Source organism: Papaver somniferum, chromosome 2, assembly GCF_003573695.1.
Source record: "Papaver somniferum cultivar HN1 chromosome 2, ASM357369v1, whole genome shotgun sequence".
In the NCBI taxonomy this organism is placed as follows: Eukaryota; Viridiplantae; Streptophyta; class Magnoliopsida; order Ranunculales; family Papaveraceae; genus Papaver; species Papaver somniferum.
Window position 1 is genome coordinate 47,156,737 of NC_039359.1, and position 13,026 is coordinate 47,169,762.

The 13,026-nt window shown below is 36.6% G+C and overlaps 1 protein-coding gene and 1 pseudogene across 1 annotated transcript; one reads left to right on the forward strand and one right to left on the reverse strand.

Annotated features, from left to right (window-relative positions):
* Window positions 1–266: 266 nt before the first annotated feature.
* LOC113350928 lies at window positions 267–2,144 on the forward strand (annotated as a pseudogene).
* A 1,625-nt stretch (window positions 2,145–3,769) lies between these two features.
* Window positions 3,770–6,200, reverse strand: LOC113350929 (protein NUCLEAR FUSION DEFECTIVE 4-like). Its single transcript, XM_026595030.1, has 4 exons — window positions 6,185–6,200; window positions 5,615–6,036; window positions 4,539–5,527; window positions 3,770–4,397 (listed from the first exon to the last, which is right to left on the reverse strand). The coding sequence occupies exons 1-4, from the start codon at window positions 6,198–6,200 to the stop codon at window positions 3,917–3,919; spliced, it is 1,908 nt and encodes a 635-aa protein (XP_026450815.1). The 3' UTR covers window positions 3,770–3,916.
* Between the last annotated feature and the right edge of the window lie 6,826 nt (window positions 6,201–13,026).

The window sequence follows — 13,026 nt, forward strand, 5'->3', positions numbered from 1 at the left end:
ATTACTATCACGCACTCCAATGCATAAAGCTTACGATATATACAATTGTATATAATGTTTTTGATGGATGTTTTTCGAGATTAGATAGATCGATGGTGGACAGCACTTTTCTACTTATAATTATTGTTTAATTAACCAAATTAAATAATAATTTCTTTAATTACTTCCTTAATTATAAGGTATCACACTGCAGAATTATCATCCTCAGATAAGCTATTAGCTATCACACGCACAACCAATTCCAATCACAGCATTCTTTTCAAATAATGGACATTGCTGAACCATCTGCAAACAGAAAAAATGCAATTGTATGGGAGGTCATCATATATGGATGGTGTTGGCTTAAGGCATTGGCTGAGAGATACAAGAAACTAATGGTTGAATTTAGAAACAAGGTAAAGAAAGTTGGAACTGATGATCCAAGAAGGGTAACCCATTCTATCAAAGTGGGATTAGCACTTTCACTGGTTTCTCTCATCTACTACGATAAACCACTCTACGGTGGATTTGGTTCCTCGACTATGTGGGCAGTCTTAACGGTGGTAGTTGTCTTCGAGTTTCGTGTAGGTTAGTTCCTAAACACTATACAAACCGTTCTCTAGTTGGTTGGTATTACACACGATCCGATAAGGTTCATGCATGCTCGTCAACATTCTTCTATGTACTTGCTTCTCATACTTATCGAATGTCTTATGACTGAATTACTGTTTTGTAGGAGCCACATTAAGCAAAGGAATTAATAGAGTGTTAGCAACCTCGGTAACTGGTTCCTTAGGCTTGGTTGTTCATCATTTGGCATGTCTAACTGGAGATAAAGTAGAGCCTGTACTGCCACTACAAAATAGAAGGCCTCTTGGGACGGCCAAAAAGCGTCCCAAGAAGCCCTAAACCGTCCCAAGAAGCATTTGTGACGGTTTTGTGTCCGTCCCCTATTCTACCGTCACTAATATTTTTTGGTCATACTTTCTTTTAGGGACGGCCTAAAAATAGCCTTAAATTAATTATCCCGTGACCTATAGGGACGGTCAGATCATAAACGTCCCAAATAACCATCTCTAGGGACGGTTTTGAAAAAATGGCCGTCCCTAAAAGCCACCTGTTTTGTAGTGTGCTTTGCTTTTCAGTTTTCCTTCTAGGTGAGTTACCTGTAGCTAGCAGAAACAAAGAATTTCAAAATCAACACATTTTTTTCTTAAAATTCTTTTGATTTTGTGCAGCGGCAGCATCGACATTTACACGATTCTTTCCTGGTGTAAAAGCAAGATATGACTATGGGATGGTGATATTTATATTGACATTTAGTTTAGTAGCAGTATCAGCTTATAAGACAGATGAGATCTAACCGGTTGCGGGTGAAAGGCTAATAACTATTCTTATTGGTTGTGTTACATGTACTGTTATATCTATTTTTCTGTTTCCTGCATGGGCTGGTGAAGATTTACATAAACTGATGTTCCAAAACATAGAACAGCTTGCTGTGTTCTTAGACGGTACGTAATTAAGTTACTTGGTAAAATTAGTTGGAATTAGCTGAAAATAATCACAATCCGAGTTCAAAACTTATGCATGTCCTACAGGATTTGGAGGAGAATATTTTGGAGAAGAGGATAACGGAGAGAATAAAAACGTAGTCACTGGTAAAAAATCGTTTCTAGAGGGATACAAAAAGATTCTAACCTCTATGCATGAGGAAGAGGCACTGGTGAGAATAATCTTCAAACTTACATCAGTAGCCACATTTTCCTATTTTTTTAGTATGCTGATAAAATAGTGATCTCATTCCCAATAGTCAGTATATTTTTTAGAACAGCTCAAAATGAGCCGTTAATTGTTGCATTTCATTTTGTAGACAAATTTTGCAAGATGGGAGCCACCTCATGGCTCATTCCAGTTTGGTTATCCGTGGAAGCATTATCTAGAAATTGGAAAATTAAGTCGACAATGTGCATACAAAATCGAAGAACTTCACAACTGCATCACATCTAAAATGGTAAGAATACGAAGATAACAAATTTTCACAGGACTATCTTTATTTATGTTGAGTTTTTCCAAGTTAGCGTAGTTTTGTTCGATAAATAATGAGTTAGCATGAAAGTTACTAGTTTGGTATAAGGGCTTTGGCTATGGCTGTTGTTGAGCAATAATTAACAGAGAACCGGATTTATTTCTTATATTTTGTGGTTGCAGAAAGTACAATCAGAGTTCTTAAAGATAATTCAAGATTCATGCATGGAATTGGGCAAGGAATCTGGTATTACTTTGCAGGATCTTTCGACAGTGGTTAAGCAAATGACGTACCCGAAGGCTGCTCCCAAACATATCAAGAACTTGAAAAAGACCGCTGGTAACTTGAAAGCGGTCCTAAAGATGGTTACGTTAGAGAATGCTAACGTCTTAGAGGATGTCTTATCTGGAGCTATGTTGGCTTCACTACTCGTTGATATCGTTGGATGCATAGAAGATATTGCTGAGTCCATTATTGAGCTTGCTCACTTAGCAAAATTCAAAGGTGCTGATCCTGCGATTAGACAGGAAAAACTCAGCCAACAGTCGGGAAACATAAAGGTACATCTGTGAGCCCGAGACTTCCAATTACCTCACGGTACTCTCATTCCACCAAGCAACGATAGCGCGGCTAATGGAAGTTTAAAAACAAAAACAAAAACAAAAAATCAGTATAGGTACTTTTACACTTGCATTATTGTTATTCGTAAATGTGTTTAAATTAGACGATGCCCAATTTACTAAATAAACTATTAGTACGGAGTATTATTTTAATATAAAAATCATAATTTTATCAGTTCCAAAGCTATTAGTTTTTGAAGTTCGACATTCATCTGAATTTCCGTAGTGTTAGGTTGGATCCTTGCTTCCATCGAAAAGATTCGATTTGGGTATCGGCACTTTCTTGGTATAGTCCTTTTGGTTATAAGTTCCGTAAGTGGAAATACCTTTGCATCAGAAATGATTCTGTTAAGACGTTGGTTTTCATGCTTCGTTTTCAAGGACGTCTTTGAGCTTTGGGTCACTCCCAGGATCGTCAGGAAAAGAAACCAACCTGGTTGGTTATGTGACACCAATCCTGCATTATTCTTATTGAATTCACAGTTGAGCCTCTTGTTGTCCTCTTCCAAAAAAATTAATCTGTTTTCCTTGGTAGAACTGAGCCTTGAGGATCTTTTGTATTGCCTCGTAATGAGGCTGGTTAGTGGTTACATCTCCTAATATTCCGCTATTGCAATCATTTCATTTTCCATATCAGTTACTCCAACTTCCCTTTCAGTGAGATGTCCACTCAATGGCGTTTCCCTGACTATATTTGGGGTGTGGCCCTCTGTTCAGATTATCATATATTAATGCAGGTGCCCGTCTTGCTGATCCGGGAAGCGGACTGCACAAATCCCCTGCTGCAATATGCCTGTTAGGACAGATGCATGCGCGGGTGGACTTTCTTGGCCTATTAGACCCTGTAGTTTGAAGCAGTATGTCATTCTCAATTATATTACCATCTATGCTACCTAAAACATTAACATGAAGTATTGCAACTTTGATGGACGGATATATTAGGTTATAGTATTTGGGGCCTTGTCATTGTTAATCGTTGTTGGATTAATGCCGTAGGCCTTGATGTATTAACCATCTTTCTAGTTCCGGAAGAGTTTTATTTTAAATGAGAAGGGTTGCACCAGTTAGCACTTGGGAACTGATACTTGGTAACATATCTTTAATACATTGCGCCGTGGGGGTTTCAAACAGTTGGAAAAATACCTTACCGAAAAAAAATCTTAGAACAAGACCTGTATTATAATTTCTTATTACTAGTCACTGGTGACTCCTTCATGATGCATTATAAGAAAAATGAAAATGCATTATAAGGAAAATGAAAAATGGAAACAACAGTTAAACTTCTATTATTTCACTTTTCTTGATCTACACCTGATTTGCTGGACTTCGCACGGCTTGTTGTTTGGATATTTTTGTAAAGATTCTTTGTTCGAAGAGTAAGAAACACGTCCAACCCGAAACCAACTAGGCACGTTAAAGCCATGACCATAAAGACTTGTCTGTAACAATGAGCTCCAATACATGTATTTCCACCTCCTTTTGTTTTAGTTGCCTGTGCATCATACAATAAACCGGCTAACAAACCAGAGAATAGGAATGACCCGAGGGGAAGATTCAAGATTAGAATGTTGTAAATTAACCCAAAGTATTTAAGGCCAAATAGTTCAGAAGCAACAGGGACTGTGATAGCAAGGCGCACGCCATAGCAAATACCAACCAATATTGAACCGACATATAAGGATCCTGGTAATGCAATTGCTAAGATGACATATCCCAGGCACATTGGAATTTGTGATGCTGCGTTCCACAGCGGCCTTGGTGTTGCAGCATTCCTGCATATTATGAATCGATGTAACCAATCACCACGTATCCACATGTACGGAAGAAAGGCAGCATAAAGTGACATTTACAAGACTCATAATATAAAGTTTCACTTCAAAAATAAAGAAACAGGAAACGTTATACATACGTACTTGAGAAAGTATTCAGATATGGTTCCGGAGCCGATACGACCAAAGAAACCGAATATACTTGTGAGGGAGACGAACATGGAAACGTCAGCATACCCAAGAGCTAAACCCATTTGTCCCAAGTTGTTCATCACTGTTAAACCAGTACCTACACCACAAAGAAATGAAAGGAAAAGGATCCAGAAATCCAATGTTTTAACCGTTTCTAAGATCGTGTGCTCTTCACCAAGAATTGGTTTCTTATAAGCGATTTTAACAACTTCATCATTTCCCGAATCTTTTTCTTGTACTTGAACTGATCTTTTTTCTGTTTCAACAAAATGATCATTTCTCAAATCTTTTTCTTCTACTAGTGCCGATTTTTCTTCGGTTTGAACAACTTGTTCATTTCTCAAAACATTTTCTTTTACTGGTACAGTTGGTTTTTCTACCGCTTCTGGTTGCGTTTCTCCTTCTCGAACTTGATTGCTATTACGCTGATGATGAGCGACACTACTCTCAACATCATTATTAGAGCTGGTATTCTTCAAAATAGAGTATAAAGGAATGAATAATGGTGAAGCTATTAATAGAAATAAAAGTCCAGAAGCAAAACACAACGCGATTATACGGCTGTGTTTTCCAGAAATATCATAAGCTAAAAGATATAAAGCAACAATGACAGCAACAACATTAAAGAAGTTCAAGTATTTTGATTCTTCTTCCACGGAAGCTGTGCTTGTAATTGTTTGTGGAACTTCACGTAGGAAGATAATTGCTGTGAGACAAATTACAGCAGGAACTATGGCTAACATGAGTAGAAATTTCGAAGGACTATTAGCAAACAAAGCACTGCAGATATCCGTGAAAATTGCTGTGCTTAAACCCACATATCCTTTTAAGATTCCAGATACAGGACCGCGATTTTTGCGGAAATTACGTATACATGTAACTAGAATTGCTGTGTTCATCCATGTTGTACTGTTTCCTCCAAGGGCCAGAAATATACACATCTGCAAGAAAAAAAGAGACAGAATTAAAATAAGAGGAGAAACCCTTTTACTAGCAACCAGCCATTGAAAACATATAGATTGTTATACCTGCCAATAAGGAAGAGGAGAAATCCTTTTACTAACAACAAGCCATTGTACACCATAACCGATCAAACCTTCGATTGACCCGATAAGTAAAATAAGAGGAGTAGAAATACGATCAGAAGCTAAACCAGCAAGAATACCAAAAGCTTTACCGATATCTTTAGCTACTGATAGACTATTCAGTTGTAGTTGTGTTAAATGCATTAATGTTTTCAAAGCACCTGAGTAGTTTGCAAATGTATAATTATTTCCTGATATTGCTTGTACCCATATTGCTGTTACAAATCCTAACCATTTCCTCCCTACTGAAGTAGAAGATGATACTATTTCATCTCTAGTTCCACCCACTTTTGCTTGAGATTTCTTACTGTTGACAAAGTAATGGGGATCTCTATTTAACAACAAAGGGCACCAGTACTCGGATTCTTAACAACCTACCTAAAATAATCCGAAACTTGTACTTTGCAAGAGTGTATTATTCAGGTGAGGTTGTATCTCTTAAATCGTGTAAAGGCCAGTATGTCATTACCGAGAGATTGTACGCATGCAAATCATATTAAATTAAGGTTGTACTCCGAGCAATCGCCATCTGCTTAAGCTTTCTGTGGGTTTAGTGGGATTTAAAAAATCAAATGTTTTTGTCTTGGATTTCTCCTCCTCCTTTGTCCTCTATATAAAACCCTGCATCATGCCGTGTTGTCGTGTACTACTCGCATCTCCATCTCACTTTCAAATCTTTTCCGTACCACTATACTAAAGGGCACACTCTCTAAAATCAACGTGACAATTTTCTGTTTTGTGCACGACCTTTATTGTATTGGTCATATCAGTGAAATGACCAATAATATGATGGCATTGTCACTTGTTAGGTAGATAAACGATAAGAAAAAAAAAAGAAAAAAAGATAAACGATAAGAATGAAGTGGAGAAATTGCAATTTGCAATTTTTTGGTCCAAAGTCTATACTGAAAAGTGAAAACTAGCTAGAAAAAGAAATCAAAAGCTATTCTTTTTGTTTTATATATGGTTTATTAGATAACTAGGGAAGGTACAGTACAACGGTTGAACGGTAGTATTTCCGCAGCGGTATTGGTCACAAAGAGGTTACGTACTGAATATTTATTTGATCATTTCATTGTGCAAATTTTCTTTGATAATTAAAATGTTGCTTTCTTAGATTTACCTCTAAATTTTCTTTGATAGTGCTCGCTCTTTACACCGCTTAAAGTTGTAAAATCGAAATATCAAAAACTTTAATGCAATTGGTACAATAGCAAAATCTCGCCTACTTAACCTAAAGCACACAAAGCAGGGAATACATAACCATATTAAAGCTGTATGTCATGAGAGACCCCAGTTATGACTTTATGGCATTATGTCATTACCAAGATTTGTACGTATCAATCAAATCATCATATTAGTAAATTAAGGTTGTACTTTGAGCTATCACCATCTGCATAGGCTTTCCGTGGTTGAGTTTAGTGGGATTTAAGAATTTTAAGAAATACAATGTTTTTGGACCATAGTTTCAAATCCTGCTTGTCGTGTACTCTTTCCTAAAATGACTCGGATCTCCACCTCGCTTTGAAATCTTTTTGTACCACTAGTACTAAAAGGTACATACTCAAAAATACACGTGACATTTCTTTCGATTTTGCGCACGAACTTAATTTTATTGGCCATTTCTCAGTGAAATGACCAATAAATGATGACATTGTTGGAAGATTCATTGGCTTAACATTTCTTTTTTATTATTGGGTAGCTAGATAACAGTGGAGAAATTTGGGCAGATATGATTTGATTATTTGGGTAGATAGATAGAATGAAGCGGAGAAATTGGAATTTGTGATCGAAAGTCAATACCAAAGTCAATACCAAAGGCAAAGCGGACTAGCTAGAAAAATAAATTGCAGTAGCAGGAAATCCTACGACCACACAAGTATGAGAATCTAACAATGATTAACCGATCTCAATGTAAATCATCTCTTTATTAATCAAAATCACAAGAATAATTATAAAATAATGGAAACTCTAAATTTATCCTCTTTCTCTACAATCTTTCTCTCTTTTGATTTCTTGACCAAGGATTCTAAAGAGAACTCTCCCTTTACATGAAACATCTATTCTTTATATAGGGTATTACATAGTGGATGACAGTTAAGAGATCCTTTATTTTCGGAATCCTTGTGCGTTATTATCACACATGTACATTAGTTATATTCGCAGACTCTACAAGATTCACACAGATCTTCACACTTTACTTGTGATTAGGATGACATCATTCAATACGTCACCACATCACAGCTAAGCGACGATCTTCGCACACACCTGATTGTCCTTTGCTCGCATATAACACATGTGCGATATTTTATTCCTACATTTTGTCTCTTCCCATTTCGTTCCTTTCGCAGAATGAGCGAAATGAGAATCTTCAACTTGCCTCGTCGCACATGCCTATTTTTTCAAATTCCATCCTGCCGACATTCTTCTGCAATTTCAATTTATTTTTTACACGTGTCATCTTCATTGTTACCGTCACGTCCTGTTTTCAAGCGGTCACCTTCTTCAACCTATTTATTGATCAATTTTTAAGAAAAGTTATTTTATTTTTCTCTATCACTCCTCTCTTCTTCTTTGAGATTTCGATTTTATTTTTTGCAGCTGCCTCTGTTACTTATTCAATTAATCATCATCATTTGGCATTGTTGTTGTTATTCACTTAATCATCATCTTCCTTCATGAATCTCGATCCAAAGTAAGTATAATTTCTCGAAATTATCTTCTTTTCTTTTGATTATCCTTCATATTATCATTAATCTAATTCCCATGCTGCTTGTAGGACAAATTCTCCTGTTGATGGCATGAAGATAACTGTCAATAATCCTAGATCTTCTTTATATCCAAAAAATAAGGAATCTCACAAAAGGAAACCTTCGAAGAACAAAGGAGTAAGAAATATTTTGTTTTTATTAAACAATATTGTTTCCTCTATTTCTTATATGTGTTGTTATTCGCAGGGTTCCGACCGTGAGATAGAGAATGAAAGAGAACCTAAATTGAAGAAGCTTCGTAAGCCTACAACACTTATTTCCAATCTTTCTATCCCCCAATTTGGTTCAAAAACCACTCCCCAAACTCAAATTATTACAAGTCTTCATGTTTCCTCTTCATTTGTTTTTACTCCTGCGAACATTCATTCTCCTTTCTGAGAATCTTCTCTTCCTAATGATAATACTGCTAATGATATGGGAGTAAATGATTTTCCTCTTCCTGCCTCTGCGACATTTTCGGATTTTGAACTGACTGTTTCAACCTTAGTAAATACTTATTCGCTTGAAAATGTGAACATTACTAAGGATAATGTGGATACTACGAACTTCATTGTTCCTTCTTTTTCCATTTCTGCCTCTTCTTCTTCTTCCCCACGTCCCTCTTTCTTATTAAAACCCCTTTCTTTTGATGAGAAAGTTTTGGAGAATGTAAAATTGGCTTCCCAAGCTTTGTCCGAGATTCTTAACATTGCTCACTCATCCACCAATGATCCTTTTAAACTTCATATTTGTTCTGCCCTAAGCAAATTATTGTGCGAGTTTCCTTCTGACAAAGCTTCAAGAGAAGAGATCTACGCCCAAATATATCCAAATGTTCACATTTCTCTAGATGTATTGGTAAGTACTCCTCGTATTATTCACAATAATTTCTCGCATACTTGTTACTAACAAGAATTTCTTCTTAGGAATCTCATAGTCGACTGATTTTGTCTGAAGGGCGTTTTGAATCTAGCTGCTCTAACCTGGTACTTTCGCGTCAAAATACTTGCTCTAACCTGGTACTTTCGCATCAAAATACTTCTTTAGAGAAGGAAATTGGTAGACTAAAGGGAGAACTTCAGGTTGTAGCTTTTGATTCGGAGGCGCTTCATAACCAAATCAAGAAACTGAGAGGTAATTTTTTTCTTTCTTTTTCATAATATATCTTATTAATGCTCTTCTTCCCTTATCTTCATCTTTTAAATATCTTCATGTATTTATTAAGATTTAAACCGGAAGCGAACTTCGAAGAGGTATCATTTTGTGTTTCTTGTTGAAGATACCCGTGCGAATAACGAAGAGTTGCAGACTCAAATAAGTCAATTAGAGAACAACTATTCGTATTCTCTTGATCATATTGATAATTTAACTCAGGAAAATACTCATGTAAATCAAGAGAATGAAACACTAAATTCGCAGATCTCCCAATTATCTAATTCGTTGTATAGTGCTAATTTAATACATCAAACTTTATCAGAGGAAAATCTCCAACTTTCCAAGGAGAAACGTTCTTTTTTGACGAAGGAAGCGATGTTTTCGCATCAGTATCTGATTCTTCATAAAACTTGTGATGACCGAGAACAAGCCTTTCGCTCATTGAAAGCCCAATCAAAACATATTTTGAGGAACTAAACACTCAAAACCAAAAGATTATTCAAAGCAAGATAAATAAAACTGTAGAGATGAATCAACTTCTAGAACAATATAACCAGTTAAAAGAATTTCATGATCTCCTTAAGAAAAAGTATCATTTACTTTCTGTTGATGAAAAGAAGATTCAGTCCCACCTCAATAGTTCTGTTGGCGATGAATATGATACAACTATGGATAATATGAAGAAAAACACCCGCGCCGTTTCTCAATCCCTCCTCTCGCAGAAGGAAGGTAGTCACTTAAAGTTGACTGCCTTATTCATTTTTTTTTATGTTATGCTACTTATTTCTTTGTTCTTTCAAACGTTAATTGTATAAGTCTTAACTCTATGTTATTTTCGTAGAGTCTGAAAAGTCGCGTCTGGCCACCATTTCCCAGTTGAGATCTGACTTAGCTAAAACTTAGAAGGATCGCATAAGCCTTGAAGTTTCACTTTCTACTTCTCGAGATCGTGCGCGTAGGAGACTTTCGTATCTTCAAAATTTCTTGGAGATTAATGCTAGAAACCGTGAGAAAGAAGCTTATCGCAAATCTCATATTGGTGCCCAAACTCTGGTTAATGGGATTCTTTCGGACAACTCTCTTCCCCCGATAACTATCCCTCCTCTTGATGTAGGCGAAGATGAAGAATTTCCTGAACCAGATAGCGACTACGAATTCATGAGCGAGAATGAAAAAGATCCTGAAGGAGATAATGAAGCTTCTCTCCCAAGAGGTCTGTCCGAGAAGGATAAATCTGACCAAAAGAATTTTAATGATAAAGACAGTGCTGAAGCCACTAATCCAGATTTGAGTCGGAGGATTGATGTTGAAGTTCCCATAGTTAATCAAGGAGCTTCTTCTAATGATTCTTAAATTGATAAACTTTAAATTTTCTTTAACTTGTTTCTTAACGAGAGAGATAATATTTTTTTACTTGAATTCCCATACTTGCCTCTTATTATATGTCTTGTAAGAAACAAGTGAGGGAAATTACTTTTCTTACTTTATTTTAGTTATACTGCAAAAAAAAACGTATAATTAGATAAGTATATTTTCTTTTTCTCTTGAGGTCTTATTGTGCCTTCCTAAGTAAAGGTCTTATTTTGCCTGTCTTCATTTTTTTTTTGCGACGAGATCGCAGGACGTCTTTACATTTTACTGTATCGACCCATTGATCTCTTCTTAACTTATTCTTGTATTAATACCTCTTCAGGTTTTCTCTTGTGCATAAATGCGATAAGCCTTAAAACTCCCGTGAGTAAAAATCCTCATGAAATTACGTCTTTGACACAATTCAGCTCCCTAATGGAAGGTGTCGTCCTTATCTTCCCCCTGGTTGCCCCTTCAAGGAGGCTTACCTCTACCGGGGTAGGGTTGGCTCCTCCCATCCGGTAATACAACAACCAGTTGATTTCGCAGTCTCTTTTCCCTCTACCGATAAGGTTTATGGTTACGAGACTGCACCCTAAGTGGGGTATCTTTGGACCGAGTGCATCATAGTCAGGACTTGTCAAAAGTGTTAAAGTAGGCTCCAACTCCCCTCGCACTCTTGACTCAACCGTGTACCTCGGCGCCGTGATCGAGTTTCTCCACTCCTTGGGAAGATCTTATTACCTTAATCTTTCGATTTAGGCGTCTTTCCTGATGGGATTTTTCGTTTTTCTCACCCCAAATCTCCATGACTCAAGTTCCAGGGTTGGTATGTCTTTCCCTTGAGTCATGCATACTAGTTTACCCGAAAATGACGTGCTTTAGGTCTTATTCTTGCCTTTTGCATGTATGCGAACTAGGTTGCACGCCACATTCGGATTCCTAGTCTCCCTAATTAGAATTTTTTTATCTCTGATGCCTTCTATTAAGGTCTTATTTCTGTCTCTTAGTTAAAAGAGAATCTCTGAAGAAAAAGGAAATCTTTAATCTCGTTCATTCCACCAAGCGGTGTATACAGGTTCAAGCGAATAATATTTCACGCTTATATCTTTCACATATTTGTGTTTCTGCGAATAGTATCACAAGCTTTTAAGGGTAATACTTTTTTAAGTACAACCTATTCCACGGATGATCTAGCTTGTAACCTGTATCTTTCCCTTCTGGATCATCCAATTTATAAGATCCATTTCCAATTATCCTTTTAAGGATATATGGTCCATCCGATTTCTTTTTTAACTTCCCATCTGGTCCTTTTTGATAGATTGGTATCTCTCGCAACACTATTCTCCTGGCTGAAATTCCTTAACTTTAACACGTTTGTTGTATTCTCTGGCTAATATTTTTGGTAATTTTCCATGTGTTGTAGAGAAAGTTCTCTCGTTTCTTCTAGATCATCAAGTTTTGTGAGAATTAAATATGCGCTTAAATTCTTCTCCCATGCTTCTTTCTTTGTTGTAGGGATAATTATCTCCGTTGGTAACACCGCTTCTACTCCATATGTTAAACAGAAAAGTGATACTCCCATGGATTCCCTCTTTGTTGTTCTGTATGCCCATACTACATTGTGTACTTGTTCGCACCATCCTTTATTATGCCCTTCTAGCTTCTTTTTTTCAATTTGTCTGCGATCGTCTTGTTTGTTGCCTCTACTTGCCCATTAATCTGAGGGTATAAAGGGGTAGACTTTCCACATTGGATTTTAGATGCATTAAGTAACATTTCTATGTTTTCTCCTTCAAACTGTTTCCCATTGTCAAATACTAACTGAGCTGGGATGCCAAATCTGCAGATTATATTCTCAAATATGAACGTGAAGATATCTTTATCATGAATATGTTGTACTACTTTTACTTCTGCCAATTTTGTGAAATAATCCGTTACGACAATAAGATACCTTCTTTGTCCGGTACCTGGTATAAATGGACCAACTATATCAACTCCCCACCTTCCGAATGGCCATGCATTTACCTAGTTATTTAACATTGCTCCTGGTGCGTGTATTCTTTTCCCATGACGCTGGCATTCTTCACATATCCTTGA